The following is a 17175-nucleotide window of genomic DNA, read 5'->3' on the forward strand; positions in this document are numbered from 1 at the left end:
ACAGTAACGAGCATCGAAAATATGTTATAGAACTAACTTGTAGATAAATTTCGGGAAACTGGATTAGTCGCCAATAAAAAAAGCAACATTGAAAATCCCATATGGAACGAAGCAATAGAAGTTTGGATTTTAGGGCTAGTTTTTATATATAAAAACGGGTAATAAGTGGTGGTAATAAGTGGACGCACCCGGTGCGTCCGTTTATTACCACCATAATACATACAGGGTGGTCCATTTAACTTGAGACATCGCAATATCTCGAAAACTAAACATGTATCTAGAAAATGTTTCATGTGAAGTTTCAATGGTTTTCAGGGGGCCATAAAATGACGTCATTTGTTTGACCTTGAGTGGACGTCTTCAAGGTCAAACAAAGGTCAACTTCAATTTTTTGCATAGAAACCTTTATTTTTTTTAATAGTATCTATAAATCAGATAAAAAGTAAGTAACTTTCATCTGACACTTTTTTACATGGGACCTCTCCTTTTCAAGATAATAATTCTTGATTCTTTTACGATTTTTTTCCTTAACAATGACATTATAAACAGGAATAGCTTTAACTCGAAAAATTCATCCATTATCCTAAAAATGCCTAAAAGTAAAATGTCCAAAAATCCTAAAAGTATTTCTTAGTAACTTAGAAAAAAAATAATGAGCAGTAATTTTAAAAATAACATAATCTTTTATAAACGGTATGTGGATGATATATGTTTGATTTGGAATGGAAGTGAGGTAGAGCTTACAAATTTCCATAATTATGTGAGAGTTGACATAATTATGGAAATTTGTATGGAAAACGGATTCTCAGGCCGAAATTTATTAAGAATACTTTTTTTACAAGAAAAGATTGGAAAATTAGAATTTTTTACTAAAACTTTATTATACAGTGTAACAAAAAAGTGTTGGTATTTTTAACACAGGCAACATACCACAGGTAGCGGCCTCTGCAAGGTATAGCGAATCCGTGAACGGCTTTTAATTTCTCGTTCCAAAAAACCCCCTCACACCATATTTTAATTTAATATCTTATGAAACACTCGACTTACTTCAAAAAAACGATTTTATATTTCTCATTTTGACGCCCTGTATATTGAATACCGAGTGCCCAATTAAAAAATGGCATAACGAAAGTGGCATTATTTTGGTCCAACCTATATATGGCCGGCGGATTGGCCTCCTTTTTCCGGACACCCTGTATATATATAAATTTACCACCCGGTATATACAGTGCGAACGTAAAGGTTGGAATAAATTCATTTAAAATTCAGGGGTATGTTCAAAAAAAAAACGCTCGGACATGTCGATTTTTATTTTTAACTGCGGGTTTTCTTACTATAATTTTATGTATACAGGGTGGCCCAGAAATAAGTTACGGTCATCAACGTAATTTTTTTAAATGTAAACACCTATTTTTTATTTTAGATTTAGGTTCTACATCAAATTCTAAGTACACTTCATGTACCATGTCCTATACCTAAACTCGACCGTTGACGATTGAACACAATAAAAGGCTATTTTTGGAAGAGTTATTTATATCAAGCAAGAATACATAAAAATATTTTAATTAATTTATTAAGTGTTGAAAATGGCTGCCACGAACCTCTTGGCAATATCCCAGTCGATGCTGAAATTCTTGTAAAACGTTATCGATAACAGAAGGATCTATCAATCTTATTTCTTCCGTTATTCTAATTTTTAAGTCTTCAATGTTGTTTGGCCAATTAACATAAACTTTGGACTTAAGATACCCCCACAAAAAAAAAATCTAAAAGAGTCAGATCCGGCGATCTGGCCGGCCATTCAATTGCACCCCTCCGACCAATCCAACGTCCAGGGAAAACGGTATCCAGGTACTGGCGCACGGGACGAGTGTAATGGGCTGGAGCTCCATCTTGCTGATACCATAAGGAATTATCTAATATATCCGGGTCTTCTGGATCGGGGTATAAAGTGGCAAGGCATGGAACCAAGTCATTTTCTAAAAACTCTAAATACCTCTCACCATTCAAGTATCCTTCAAAGAAAAAGGGCCCTATAACCCTGTTTTCAATCACCCCCGCCCAAACATTTACTTTTTGAGGGACTTGGCTGTGGCACTCCATCATCCAGTGCGGATTTTCAGTAGCTCAATATCGGCAGTTTTGCCGGTTTACACTACCATGAAGACAAAACGTTGCCTCATCAGAAAATACAATTTTTTTTGAAAATTGTGGATTAGCATAGCACAAGTCCATAAGTCTCTCACAAAATTCTAAACGCCTATCTGGGTCATCTTCATTTAGTTCATGAACCAATTGAACTTTGTAAGGGTGCCATTTATTTATACCTAAATACTTAACGATGGATGTCTGGGATATCTGATTTTCTAACGCAATATTGCGAGTCGCTTTATGGCAATCTTCTTCAACTGCCAGCAAAACATTTAGTTGCTTCTCTTCTGATATACTTGACCGACCTTTCGTATAATTATCCCTGACATAACCCAAATCCCGATATTTCTGTTCTATTTTACTGACAGTACTTTGAGATATACGTGGCCTATAAGGATACTTGGCATGATAAATTTCACAGACTTCCATCTGAGTGCGCATCCTGTTTCCATAACCAATCATCATCAAAATCTCTATTCGCTCTCGCTCACTAAGACGTACCATTTTTCAAAATTTCAATTTTATCTTTTGATAAACTTAACACAAGCAAAACTTTGCTTAGGCATCTAAATCAAACTAAATTCACTCAAAATTATTTGATGTCAACAAATTGTGACAAGTTAACAATCAAAAACACCAACCACAAATGTAAATAACCAAACAATAACTGATAGGTTGCTTGATATAAATAACTATTCCAAAAATAGCCTTTTATTGTGTTCAATCGTCAACGGTCGAGTTTAGGTATAGGACATGGTACATGAAATGTACTTAGAATTTGATGTAGAACCTAAATCTAAAATAAAAAATAGGTGTTTACATTTAAAAAAATTACGTTGATGACCGTAACTTATTTTTGAGCCACCCTGTATACATAAAATTATAGTAAGAAAACCCGCAGTTAAAAATAAAAATCGACATGTCCGAGCGTTTTTTTTTTTGAACATACCCCTGAATTTTAAATGAATTTATTCCAACCTTTACGTTCGCACTGTATATTATACCTCTGTGTCTGGTTTTACCTGAACCGAAAATTTGGTAATTTTGCAATTACATTTAATTGAATAATTCAAGATTCGCTTATTAAAATGTTTTGAAACTTTCCACGAGGCCAGATTGGTCTCGTATCCAACGGATTCTAAAGGCTCATAGTTTTCATTCATATAAAATTCAAGCTCGTACAAGAACTTAATGAAGACGATTTTGAGCGAAATATAAACAATGAACATTTTCTATTCAACACTTGCTTTTCTGACGAATGTTCCTTTTTCTTAAAGGCGTGGTAAATGGTCACGACTGCCGATATTGGTCCGATTCTAATCGCAGAATTTATCACGAAGTACAGGGTGTTTCAAATTCGAGCCACATCATTGGGATTTCGGAAACGGTAAGAGATACAGGGTCGGTTAAATTGGGGCAAAGTTGCGTATTCTTATGCTTAACAAAATGCCGTTTTAAAATTAAAAAAATTCCGACTACGTACGAAGTTATTCGGAAAATACCGAAATTTTGGAAAATCGTTTTTATTTTTTTGTGAGGTCATTTGAAAACATATTTTAAAATAATTGACACTTTATTATTGTCACTTTTTCTCCTCTACCAGATGGCGTCGTCAAATTTCAAATCCGACGTTTCGTCTTTTGGCAACCATCATCAACTTTATTTTTTTAAATACGGCCCTAGAATTTTTTTTACTCATTTTAATTCCCCTTCTTATTCTTAGAGAAATGACATATCACATAGTTTAATTTTCCAATATTTTGATGTCAAAAATTTACTTTTATTAAAAAAAAGTTAATACTGTCCTGTTGTTTGAAATAAAAATTGTCTTGATGTTGTTTTTCAATCAATAACATGGTAAAAATATTGCTAATATGTTATATTATATTATATTTTCACAAATTTTTCTGCAGGCCTGATGTCTAAGTGTCCGGCTGAATAACTTGAAAATTCTTATTAGCAAAGATGGCTTTGAATTAGAAAAAAATGGACGACCATCTGTCATTAATTGTTTATATCTGTTTGACATTTGGCTTTTTCGATATTTTGTGAAATCAAAAATGGTATTCTCCAGTAGCGAACAACGTGATATGGTCCAAATTTACTATTCTTTGAATAGAAATTCGCAACGCTCCTGCCAACAATATCTGGAGCAATATCCAGAGCGCCCCCAACCTAATTATACGTATTTCGGAGCTTTGGACAGGAACCTTAGCCTCTATGGAAGTTTCACTAAACCTCGAAATATGTATGGGACTCGAGTGCATCCTGAAACCGAGCAGGCGATTATTAATGCTGTAAGTTTTACAACGATATACTTTCACAATAACTTTTTATCAGATAGCTTTCGTTAAAGGTTACCCAAAATCCGCAAGGTTCAACCAGACAATTTTCCCGTGAATTGAATATGCCAAGTACCCGTATCCACAGAGTATTGAGAAAAAATCGCTATCGCCCCTATAAACTTCATATCAGTCAAGAACTTAAGCATGGAGATACCGATAGAAGGCTTCAGTTTTGCAATTGGTTGAACGAAAAACTGCAAGATGATGAAGACTTTTTAAACAAAATAATTTGGACAGATGAATGTAACTTTTCGACCAACGGGCTATTTAATCGGAATAATGAACATTTTTATTCAGTCGAAAATCCGAGACAAAACCGCGAAGTAAGAAGACAGGGGCATAATTCTTTCAATGTTTGGGTGGGTCTTTACAGGAATCGAATTTTGGGACCTATTATATACGACGGTAATTTAACTGCTGAGTGCTATTTAGATTTAATTCTGCCAAATATATTCGATGTTCTTGAAAATGAACCTCTTGATATTATCCGCGATTTGTGGTGGCAGCAGGATGGTGCACCACCCCATAATGGAAGGAATGTCACACGATTTTTAAATCATAATTTTCCTAATCAGTGGATTGGAAATCAAGGGTTGGTGCGCTGGCAAGCTAGAAGTCCCGATCTTTCCCCGTTGGATTATTTTCTTTGGGGCTATTTAAAGAACAGACTATTTAAGAACACCCCAAATGATATAAACATTTTACGTGCAAATTTATTGACAGAATTAAGGGGTATACGAGCCAGGACTATCCAGCGGGCAGTGTCTGGAAATTTACGTAGAAGGATACAGAAATGTATTGAGGTGCAGGGTCAACTATTTGAATATTTACTTTAAACTTAAAATATTGCATTTTTTCGCATTAAGTTCTATTATTTTTAGTTTGTGTTGTTCAACATACAAATTAGTAATAAATTATAGTTGTTACTATTGTTATTGTTAAAATTTAGTATAATATATCAAATTTATACTATTTTTACCATGTTAATAATAAAAAAATTTCGTCAAAAACATTGATTTATTCAATAAATGATAGTGTTAAGATAAATTATTACTTTTTATTTCAAACAACAGGACAGTATTAACTTTTTTTTAATATAAGTAAATTTTTGACATTAAAATATTGGAAAATTAAACTATGTGATATGTCATTTCTCTAAGAATAAAAAGGGGAATTAAAATGAGTAAAAAAAATTCCAGGGCCGTATTTAAAAAAATAAAGTTGATGATGGTTGCCAAAAGACGAAACGTCGGATTTTAAATTTGACGACGCCATCTGGTAGAGGAGAAAAAGTGACAATTATAAAGTGTCAATTATTTTAAAATATGTTTTCAAATAACCTCACAAAAAAATAAAAACGATTTTCCAAAATTTCGGTATTTTCCGAATAACTTCGTACGTAGTCGGAATTTTTTATATTTTAAAACGGCATTTTGTTAAGCATAAGAATACGCAACTTTGCCCCAATTTAACCGACCCTGTATCTCTTACCGTTTCCGAAATCCCAATGATGTGGCTCGAATTTGAAACACCCGGTACACACAAAGCAGCCAAAAAAATTACATGTTTGGGCTGATATTTTTGGCGATCATTTAGTTTGTTCCTTTTTCTTACCTGAAAATTTGACCAGTTTAATGTATTTGGAATTCAGACGTCATAGATCCTACATTAACTGAAAATCAGAATTATCGACGGCACATTGCGAAAAGGTTGATGTTCCAACAAGATGGTGCCATTACATTACATTACGCATTACGTGTTTGACAATATTTAGATCAGACGTTTCCAGATCACTGTATTGGTAGAAGAGGTGCCATTAAATGACCTCCAGAATGGCCAGATTTATCACCTTTGGATTTCTTTTTGTGGGATCATTTAAAAAGCAAAATCTATGCTACTCAGCCAAGATCGTTAGAAGATTTTCGGCAAAGAATTGTGTTGTCAAGAAAAATTCACATTACTCCTCAAATATTGCAAAATATGCGACAATGTTTTGAGCAGAATCTTCATTACTGCATCGTGAGTCATGGTGGTCATTTCCAACATTTACTTGTCTGACGAGTCAGTTCATTCTTCAGCTTTAAACTACTTTCTTGCCAAATGTATTGATCTCCACTACATCTAATCATGATGTATTAGTTTTATTTAAGCTTAAAATCAATATATCTCCAAAACTACTGATTTGAAGTCCATGAATTTTACATCATTATAAAGGGAATTGAAAGATCTTTAAAATAAGCTATCACCCGACCACCCTTTCCATTTAGAATTTTAGGAAGGGTGTTATTCCTGCCCTGAGTGAAGCTGCACGTGATTTTTCATCAAACTTGTGTCGCCCTCGAAAACAAAATCGACGTGTCTGAGCGTTTTTCAAAAAAAAAACTGAACTGCTAGTAACTGCTTCTGTTTCTTTTTCGATGCGCCACCCTGTATACTACAAGTTCAACCCATTTACGTAAAGTAATCCAAAGAAAATGCCAGGATTTGTGGCAAAACAATTCATGGCTTTCGCAACACGATAATACACTTTATTCCTTGTTCGTAAAGTTTTAGCCAAAAACAATACTTCAATGCGATGCCCCAGCCTCCATAATCACCAGAATTGCTCCATTGACTTTTTTCTATTTTCCAAAAATAAAAAGAACAGAATTATCTAATACTTAGAAGGCGACAACATTAGCGTAGACGAATAAATACATATTTTTTTTTTTCAAAAAAGAAAACCCTCGTTATTTCATAAACACACTTCGTGAATTAATGTTCAACCAACAATCGAAACTTCAAAAGCAAACTAACAGTAATAAAAGAATCTGTAAATGAGTATTTTGTGACGGGGAGAAATATAGAGACCTGTAATATCGTAGGTATTATTAATGAGAAATTCTAAAATAAGTTTGATACACTTAAATTAGAGAAGAATAATTTTTTAAAGAATGTTTTATTAGGTTTGAGTTAATTAAAGAGAAGAGATTTCTTTATTAGGAGGCTCAGTGAAATCCATTTAGATTTTTAATAAAAGCGAGAAAAAATAAAAATCAAAAATTATATTAAAAAATTAAAAATTACAAATTTAAAAACACAAATGTCAGAAGGAACTACACTTTTCTAATGCAGGAAGTTGAATTGTATCATCATAGAATGGGAAAAAACTACTAAACCAAATAGATTTGTAGAGATCACGAGCAGTGGTTTTGATGTAAAATTATAAAGTTGGGGTGAAGGGTTACATGAAAACAATTTAACTTTACATTACATTATTTTGTTTTCCGCCTCCCTAATATGAAGTTTTTACGCCATTTTTTATTTACTTTTTGGTTTCTCAAACACATAAGTTTTAAAATCCTTTTCCTCTATAATTGTTTGAAGAAGGAGAAAACCAAAACTTGGAAAAAAGCAATTAAACATGTTCCTTGCGAAATACCTTCTGTAATACTTTAATTTTTACGGATTTTCTAAGTTTTTGGCTACAATTAGTTCAAATAATGTGTATAAATTACTTACGAATCTGAAGGTTCTGATTCTGTTTCGCTCTCTTCGTTTCGCGTACACTTCCACTTCTTGTATCTGTCAATTAAATCAATAAGATAGGAATTTTTCTTTGCCTTTCTTATGAAATTGAATCTAAGCAATTCTTTGGCCGTGGGCCGCTAAAATAGTGAAAGAAACAAATAAAATGTAATATTAGCAGTATAACAATAAAGCTGTAGTATTTATATACATATATTTGGAAAAGCGTAAAGTAGTGCATATTTGATGTGTCATTTCATTTTTTAGCCATCTATATTTTTTTAGATTGCAGCATATAATATGAGAACCAGTTTTAAGTAGTTTTTTTTCTTAATAGAAGTAGAACTATGAACTAAATAAATAAGTCAGTAAAGGACAATTTTATAATACTTTTTATTACGATTTTGATAAAGCCTGTACACTGTGTCCCAATTTGGTTGTATTTGCAGGTTATCTCTGTTATTTTTAAAGATAGAGATGTGCGGTTTTCGCGAACCTGTGTCACTTTTTTGTAAAACTTTTATTGCCGCAAACAGAATTGAGATACCTTTTTTGTTTCTGAGATACAGGGTGAAATTAAAAATTTTCACTTTTTGACGACTTGCTCTATCTCACGAACCATATAAGTTATAAAATAAGTGAAAACTGCTATGGATAGATAATTTTAAATAAAATTCAGTGGCGTAGTCAAAAATTTTATTAAAGGCATTATTTCAGAGATATGACCCAAACTTGCATTTTTTTAAATGGAACACCCTGTATTTTTTCATACCAATAAATTGCGCTATTTTTTCCGATTAAAATGATATATAACACTTGGTATCTTAAGTCATGATAAATGGCCAAAACATGCAAAAAAAACAAATCATAGCGAAAAAAACATTAGTTGGCCATGAAACAGAAAAAATTGAAGTTGGCTGTTTAAAGATGTCAGTATGAAGCTGTCAATAATTGTTTAGAATTTATTTATTTCGAACGAAAGTTTTTAAGTAAATATTTTAGTATTTTTCTTAAGGGATAGAGCGTAATTTTTAAGAATGACTAATAATTTTGAAAACAGTCACAAATATGACATGATAGCTTGTTTTATTGAGTGCCAAGAAAATAGTGACAGGGCATCCGATTTGTATTTAAACAGGTATGTGTTAGTGTCGTTACCTAATATTTGCTATTATACTTAAAACAATTTTTCTAAGATATCCTGAAAGGCGTCAACCAAACAAGTCTATTTTTCGGAGAATAAAAATGAGTTTGATTAATAATGGATCATTTACAAAGCCAAGAAATAAAAATTACCATAGGCAAAATCAGGAAAATAATGAAATTGCGGTTTTAGCAAGTGTTGAGGCAAATCATTCAAATTCCTGTCGAAATATTGAAACTAATGTAGGAGTGTCAAAGAGTCAAACACAGCGAATATTAAAAAAATATAAATATAAACCATACAAAGTTAACATAGTTCAACAATTACATCCCGGGGATGCGCAAAGGCGAATAGTTTTTTGCAATTGGTTTTTAGAGCAAACTCGAATTGTTCCAAATTTTGCCAGAAAAGTTATATGGTCCGATGAAGCATATATAAGTTGCACTGGAATTTTTAACCGTCATAATAACAGGCATTGGTACACTCAGAATCCATACTTATTACGGGAACGCCAACAACAGGGCAGATTTGGATTTAGTGTATCATGCTTTATTTTGGGCACTAAAATAAAGTATGTTTTTTATGAACACACTTTAACAGCAGCCAGATATCTGGAAATATTGCAGCGGATTTTACCAGAACTTCTAGATGAGATACCGTTGGCATTTTTAAATAGCATATATTTTCAGCAAGATGGGCTCAGCAACAGCTCATAATTCTCAAATAGTAAGGCCATTTATAATCGAGACATTCGAAGATCGATGGATTGGTACCCACGCTCCAAATAGGTGGCCAGCTAGATCACCGGATCTTTCTGTTTTGGACTTTTTTGTCTGGTCTTTCTTAAAAAACAAAATTTATTTAAATGTGGTGCATAATTTGCAAGAACTTCAGGATGCTACAGTTCAAGCCTTTGAAGCCTTGCAAGCAAGGCCGCTTATTATTTTAAATGCCTTGCGGAGAATAACAACTCTATGCCAATTATGCGTTCAGGAAAATGGCAACCATTTCGAGCAATTTAATTAGTTTTTACAAATTTTTTTATAGGACTGTAGAATTAATAAATAAAAAATAGCTTGTTAAGGTTCTTTGTTAAATTTATTCAGTTGTTACAATATTTTTTTTAATAAAATTGCTTAAAACAAGAGTTTTTGTATCTAAGACTTTTAAATATTATATAATTAAAAGGTTTTTATTTGGTTATAAAAACTTCTATCACGGTATGATTGACATCTTTAAACAGCCAACTTCAATTTTTTCTGTTTCATGGCCAACTAATGTTTCTTTCGCTATGATTTGTTTTTTTTTGCATATTTTGGCCATTTATCATGACTTAAGATACCAAGTGTTATATATCATTTTAATCGGAAAAAATAGCGCAATTTATTGGTATGAAAAAATACAGGGTGTTCCATTTTAAAAAATGCAAGTTTGGGTCATATCTCTTAAATAATGCCTTTAATAAAATTTTTGACTACGCCACTGAATTTTATTTAAAATTATCTATCCATAGCAGTTTTTACTTTTTTTATAACTTATATGGTTCGTGAGATAGAGCAAGTCGTCAAAAAGTGAAAATTTTCAATTTCACCCTGTATCTCAGAAACAAAAAAAGGTATCTCAATTCTGTTTGCGGCAATAAAAGTTTTACAAAAAAGTGACACAGGTTCGCGAAAACCGCACATCTCTATCTTTAAAAATAACAGAGATAACCTGCAAATACAACCAAATTGGGACACAGTGTACACTGTGCTCCATTTTGGTTGTAATTGCACGGTATTTCTCTCAATAATAAAATTAAAACCTTTTAAAAGCGGTTTTCATGAATATTTGCCACTTTTTTACCAAACTTTTAAGGCCTCAAATGAAAATGAGTAACTTTTTGCAAAAATACAGGAAATGATAATATGCTATTTTATTGGAATATATTTTAAAAGGAAGAACTGTTATTATTATTATTATGTAGTTATAATATCTAATTATACTGGGTGCTTGGTTCAACGACGTAGATAAGAAAGGGGGTGATAGGTGAGATAATTTTGAACATATTTAACCCTATGTAGTTGTTATACCAAGTGTTTTACCGAATTTAGTGATCCATAAAAGTTATAATAAAACTTTTGTTAATTATTTTATCTGACTATTTATTTTTTTATTGTAAATTTGAATGCGTGTTTCAGTGACATAAAACACGTACTGAATTCTACATATGATAAGACAAAATGTGACTTAGTTGAATGTGTGTACAAAACGAATTTCCGAAGTATCTAACTTCGAATTTATACGCTCTGTTGTTGATTTTCCTTCATAGTAGGATTGTTTTGCCCGTTGCTCCGCGACGGACAAACTTACCTTTTAGAATTTGATTAGTTTTCAACAGTTGTCAACTTCAGTATTTCATACCGCTTATTTTGTGATATTTTTATTAAATATTTTGATATAAAAGTTGCTTTTTCGAATGCTGAATATACTGATAAAGTATTTATGTGCAATAAAGCGGACAGTAACGCAGCAGCTGCTCGGAGATCAGTGGCGTGAGGTTTGTGCCAGGAGGGGCACAGTAAAAAAATAAATTTTTGCAATGCCACGCCTAAAACTCGTTAAAAAATGGTTTCTTTTTTTTTTAATAATGATATCATATGAAACAAAAAAAAACGAAAACAATGGCACGTTTTGAATAAAAGTTTACCTATCTCTTTTACCTAAATTGAATCCAGGATCGATTGAACTCAACGAAAAAAAAACTGTAATATCAGAGTAGTCTTTTAATATCATATAAGTCAGTTCACTAAGAATAAAGGCATTTTCTTAGTACGAAAAAGGAACTATAAAAATAAGGTAAGTATTTACATGGATTATTGTTATGTTTAGGTATATTTTAGAATACTAATTTCGAGATAATTTTATTATAATAACATATTTACACATTATAAACAAGCGAGAGGAGCTATTTTTTAAAACAGAAATCCGCTCTATGATCCTTCATGGAAATAAATTTTTCTAATACTTTGTCATCAAAATTATTTATTTTATGCACCAAATTTCGATTAATGGACATCATAGCCAGAGCATTTAGTCTATCATTAAGCATGGTATTTCGCAAAAATGTCTTTATGCGTTTAAGCGTAGAAAAAGTAAGAAAGCCGTAGAAAAGCTGAAAAAATTAAAAATAAGGTTGAGGTAATTGTAGTATCAGAGCATTTAGGAAAATTTTAAGTAAAATCCGAAAGTAATTTTTACAATGTAGATGTGACACTAATTTGTGAAAGTAATTGTAGAACATTATATTGTAGAGCTTGTAAAATTTGTATACATCGGTATAAATGTGACTGCCCAGAGTATATGGTAAAAAATACATTGTGTAAGCATGTGCATTTGGTCAGGATGTATGAGGAGCGTATGGGTAGTAACTCTGTTGCAGATCAAACAGCAAATCTACTGGCTGAAAATTCAAAAATTGAGACCGAACATAAACAAGAAATTGACAATTTTCTCCAAGGAACACTACAAGAAGCAGACAAATTAAGGGATTTAAATAACAGGGAAGTTAGATGGGCACATTTCAAAACATGGGCAGAATCATTAAATGATGATGTTTTTGACAAATTCATGGATAGTGTTCAAGGGGCGGTGAAGCAAGCAGACAAGGCGAAGTTTAAATTTACCAACAAACATAAAATGGAGACACAAGAGTACTTTCCAACAAAAAGACATCAACAAGTAAAATATTCTAAAATATATAGTTATTTTCCAAAAAATTATTTTAATTTTCTTCTTTTTTCCAGAACTAAGGGAAAGTATAAAGAAGACTATTTTTAGAGTTAGATTTTTATTTTTTGTATAGTTGCTGTACCATTTTAAACTATGATTATTATTTTAAACCAATACTCTTTGGGTATAAACTGAGAAAATGTTAAAAGTAATTTTAAAATTGTGTAATTTTTTATTATTCATACATCCAGATATAGTTTGTAAAAGTTTTTTAGAGTTCTGGGGTTCCAGGTTCCTCTAACGCAGTTAACAATTGCGTCTAGTTACTCATCCGTCTTTATAAAAATATAGTCATTTGTTGTTCCGAATTGTAAAAAAAGTATTATTTTACTATGGCGTCTTGGAGTTTTTAAGGAATAGATTTTATTTTGTAACTCTTAGATTTTTTAAGGAATAAATTCTATTTTGTATTTGTTTGTATATATGTATTTGTTTTATGTGGTAAAACTTTTGAAAATATACATATTGTTTATGACACAGTTGTTTGATTTATTTTTAATACAAAACTAGTGACCAAAACGAAATGAAAAAGAGATACTTTATGAGAATAAAATAGAATTTTATTAACGGAAAAGCCATTTTACAATATTACGCCATTGCTTATAGGTGAATATACATATTTACTATTGACTATAAATCTTACTTAAAAAAAAATTCTTACAAACATTCCTAAGAAAAATAAATATCACAATCACATAGCTTAAAAAGAAGGAACAAGATACTACTTAGATACATTTTATTTATTTTACGTTTAAAACTACCTATAATATAGAATAATGTTAAAAAGATCAATATTTAATTTAGTTATCACAGAGTTTGCTAATCTCGAAAATCTACTAATGGAGGAATAAAAACCATAGTTAGTTCGATGGTGTTTAACATGTAACAACCTAGCATGTCTAGAATTTAAGCGAGGAACATTAAAGCCAATTGATGCCAAGAGTTCTGGAGATTGGATCAAACCATTCACTACTCCATATAAAATACACAAATCCATCCGGTCTCTTCGTTGAGCTAAAGTTTGCATATTTAAGAGCTTCATCAGATCATTATAATCGATGGACTCAACGGTTGTGTTCAATTTGTAAGCAATAAGCCTTAAACATTTTCTCTGGATCTTGAGACTGGATTGAGACAAAAGTACTAATACAATAACCAATATAATTGATTATTAATGAAAAATAAAATATGTATATACTAAGAGAATATAAGATAAACACTTGTTTTGGTTAAACCAATGGTTTTTTTCATTAATTGCAGTAATAACAACTTTAGATTGAAATGGTTTAATCTGATGTTAGAACTATTTATTGTCAGTTTCACACACTTTTTCAGAACTTTTATAGCTTAACTAGGAGAAAGACAAGAGAGATTAAAAATATAGTTCATGTGTCTAAGATAGATGAAATATGTTTTAATAAAATTTTTTCAAACAGTATAAATAAATAAATAATGGTTAAGCAAGGTTACCAAGGTAACAAGATACTGAGCATTTTAAACTTTGATTATCACAACAGCTAAAAATAATCATATTTTTGTCAAAATTCCCTTATTTTACAGCTTTCAAAATTAAAATAAAAATAAACATTAAAAAAGCTAGGTTAGATGTTAAATATGTTGCGAAAGGCGAACAGAACAGAAAAGATAACCGTTTTCAATTTTGAATTCAGCGCCAAATTATGACACTTGTTCTAACCAATCAAAACAAAACGTCCCTGTGCTTTTTACTGTAGTCTGTATCGGTACATGTTGAGGCGGGCGGCGCTGTTTTCGCGCGGCCCAGCCATAAGATTCATCTTCTTCATCATCTTCTCACGTGTGCACGTGCCAACGAGGACGAAGAGTTACAGATAAGAGCGAATGTGATGGTTAGATACGATTTTTTTTAGTTTAAATTTTTACTTAGTAACACAATGTAAAAAAAAATTGGTGTTGCACATTGTCTTGGAGGGGCGCGCGGCCACGCGGCCTTATGGAGCAGCCGCCACTGCCGGAGATCTTATACTGAAGAGTACCTCATGTGAACGTCTTCGCTAATACCTACCGTAGATTAAGCGAAACTGATAATTTAAATCATGCAGAGCCTAGAGCGAACAACCAGGAACATCCAGCTGAAGTGGATCTGCTGCAAATTTTAAATTAAAAGAGGTCCCACCACTAGCACCAGGAAAAAGGCGCAACAACTGCATATAAAATATTTTATCTCCATGGACAGTATGGACAGTTCTGCATTTTGAGAAAATATACCCGTTCCACTATGCCCCCGTGCAAGAGCTCGAGGAAAATGACCCTGTTCGAAGAATCATTTTTAATGCCGACATAGTAGATAACTCATTTTTACGGACAATTTTGTAGACGGATAAATCCAATTTTTCTCGCGAAGAGATAACTAATTTTCACAACCCCACATTATTGGACAGACGAAAAGCCTCATGTAAAGAAACAAATTTCATTCCAACGAAAATTTAATGTAAATGTGTGGATAGATGTAAAAGGCATAGTTTTAATCGGTCCATATTTTTTGCCAGACAATTTAAATAGTGAAAATTATCTAGAATTTTTGAGAAATAACTTGATAACCTGATATTTTAAATGAAGTGCCTCTTGATATAAGAGATCAAATAATATACCAAAACGATGGATTATCAGTTAACTGTAAGAGATTTTCCGAACAATCATTTCCGTAACCATCTATAGCCCGAAATGGACCGATATTGTGACAAGCTAGATCTCCCGATTTGACCCCCCTCGATTACCATATTTGGCGAAGAATGAAATAACTGGTAGACAATGAAGAAATCCCAAATCGAGAAAACCTTATCCAAAAAATTAATGCAGCAGCAGAAATAATGAAGGCGGAACTGAGGCTAGGCGTATCCACTACAAAAATGCGATGAAAATTTCGACGTTGTATTAGAAACGGTAGTTCTCATTTCGAGCATGAGAGTAATTAATTCTTGTAAATACATGTAAATAATTTTTGTTTGTGCATTTTATTAATTCGTCATATGTATTTTTTGTTAAGAGAAAATTCGCGTCTTTTAATTAACCTACTTTCATATTTACAATTTGTATTTCACATTCCGTATTTTCCTGTGTATTTTTTTGTTTGTTTACTCGGTGCTAAGAAATCTTCGGTTAGATCTTCAACACTAATTTCTTACTAAAATATATACAAAAGCTTCTTTCTTTACTTTTTTCACATAAAAAAAAAATAATATGCTTATTAAAATCATATTTAAAAATGTAATACTTAATCATTTGTTTTTATTTATTTGTAGGTAAAAATCATAAAAGATGAGTTTGTCCGTTACGGGGCAACGCAAAGCTACTAAGGAGCAACAACAACAAAAATATAATTTTAAAAACTAAACCACATCTCTAAACTGCTGTCAATAAAAAAGAAGCAGCATTTTCTGTTGGAATGTGATAAAACAATAAAAAGAATAAAGATAATGGAAGTTTTTGAAAATATTTGAACGAATATCTTATTTACTCTCTATGTGGCTGATATGGAAAAGTGTCTTCAAAATTCAAAACTCCAACAGTATGCTGACGATTCCCAGGTATATATTGCTTTTGATACTTCAGGTCTGCATGAGGCGCAAAATAAAATAAATACTGATCTACAGAGCTTGGCCGTGTTTACTGAGAATCATAACTTAAAACTTAACGCATCAAAATCGTGTGTAATGTTTGTAACACATAACAAGAGTCAGCTGCAAGAGGTTTCAAACAGATTTAAAGTAGTTGTTAATGGCGAATCTGTTCCAGTTGTGACTGAACTGAAAAACGTAATTTAGGTGTAGTTATTGATTCAAATCTTAACTTTACTTCCCATATTAAAGTCAAACTTCAAGCCGCCTACATCAGATTAAAGGGCCTTTATCAGTATAAGAAAATGTTGCCTTCAAAAATAAAATATTGGCTGTGTGATACACTAGTTCTTTCATTACTTGACTATGGGGATATTGTATACGGCGATTCTTTAACTAAATACTTATCGAACAAAATACAAAAACTTCAGAATAGTTGCATGAGATATTCATTTAATATTGCCTCTAGAAACCGCATAACTCCATATTTAAATTCTAGTTTAATTCTGAATATGAGCAATAGAAGGAAAGTCCATATGTTTAATTTAATTTATAAAATAATGAAAACCGGACAGCCTGCAAATTTAAGAAATTTATTTTTTAATCAAGATATTCCTCATAATACAAGAAATCCCCATTTGCTTAGAATTCCTTTACATAG

The 17175-nt window shown here is 31.9% G+C and overlaps 2 protein-coding genes across 4 annotated transcripts in view; one reads left to right on the top strand and one right to left on the bottom strand.

Moving 5' to 3' along the window:
* Positions 1–17175, bottom strand: part of LOC126746296 (serine/threonine-protein kinase 26) — a 231244-nt gene that overhangs the window by 175036 nt on the left and 39033 nt on the right. For all 3 annotated transcript variants that reach the window (XR_007663854.1, XR_007663855.1, XM_050454472.1), the window contains one exon: positions 7998–8143. Coding sequence is in view for 1 of the 3 variants with exons in the window: in XM_050454472.1 (XP_050310429.1) it covers positions 7998–8143 (146 nt within the window). In the remaining 2 variants the exon portion in view is untranslated. The remainder of the gene's footprint in view (positions 1–7997; positions 8144–17175) is intronic.
* On the top strand, positions 4062–5470 carry LOC126746298 (uncharacterized). The gene is made up of 2 exons (XM_050454473.1): positions 4062–4448; positions 4508–5470. The coding sequence occupies exons 1-2, from the start codon at positions 4212–4214 to the stop codon at positions 5330–5332; spliced, it is 1062 nt and encodes a 353-aa protein (XP_050310430.1). The 5' UTR covers positions 4062–4211; the 3' UTR covers positions 5333–5470.

The sequence above is a fragment of the Anthonomus grandis genome, chromosome 17, assembly GCF_022605725.1.
Source record: "Anthonomus grandis grandis chromosome 17, icAntGran1.3, whole genome shotgun sequence".
Taxonomy (NCBI): domain Eukaryota; kingdom Metazoa; phylum Arthropoda; class Insecta; order Coleoptera; family Curculionidae; genus Anthonomus; species Anthonomus grandis.

Coding starts and splice junctions, on each gene's coding strand:
- LOC126746298 (XM_050454473.1), top strand. CDS start 4,212: ATGGTATTCTCCAGTAGCGAACAACGTGATATGGTCCAAATTTACTAT. Junction 4,449..4,507: donor AGCAGGCGATTATTAATGCT/GTAAGTTTTACA, acceptor CTTTCGTTAAAG/GTTACCCAAAATCCGCAAGG.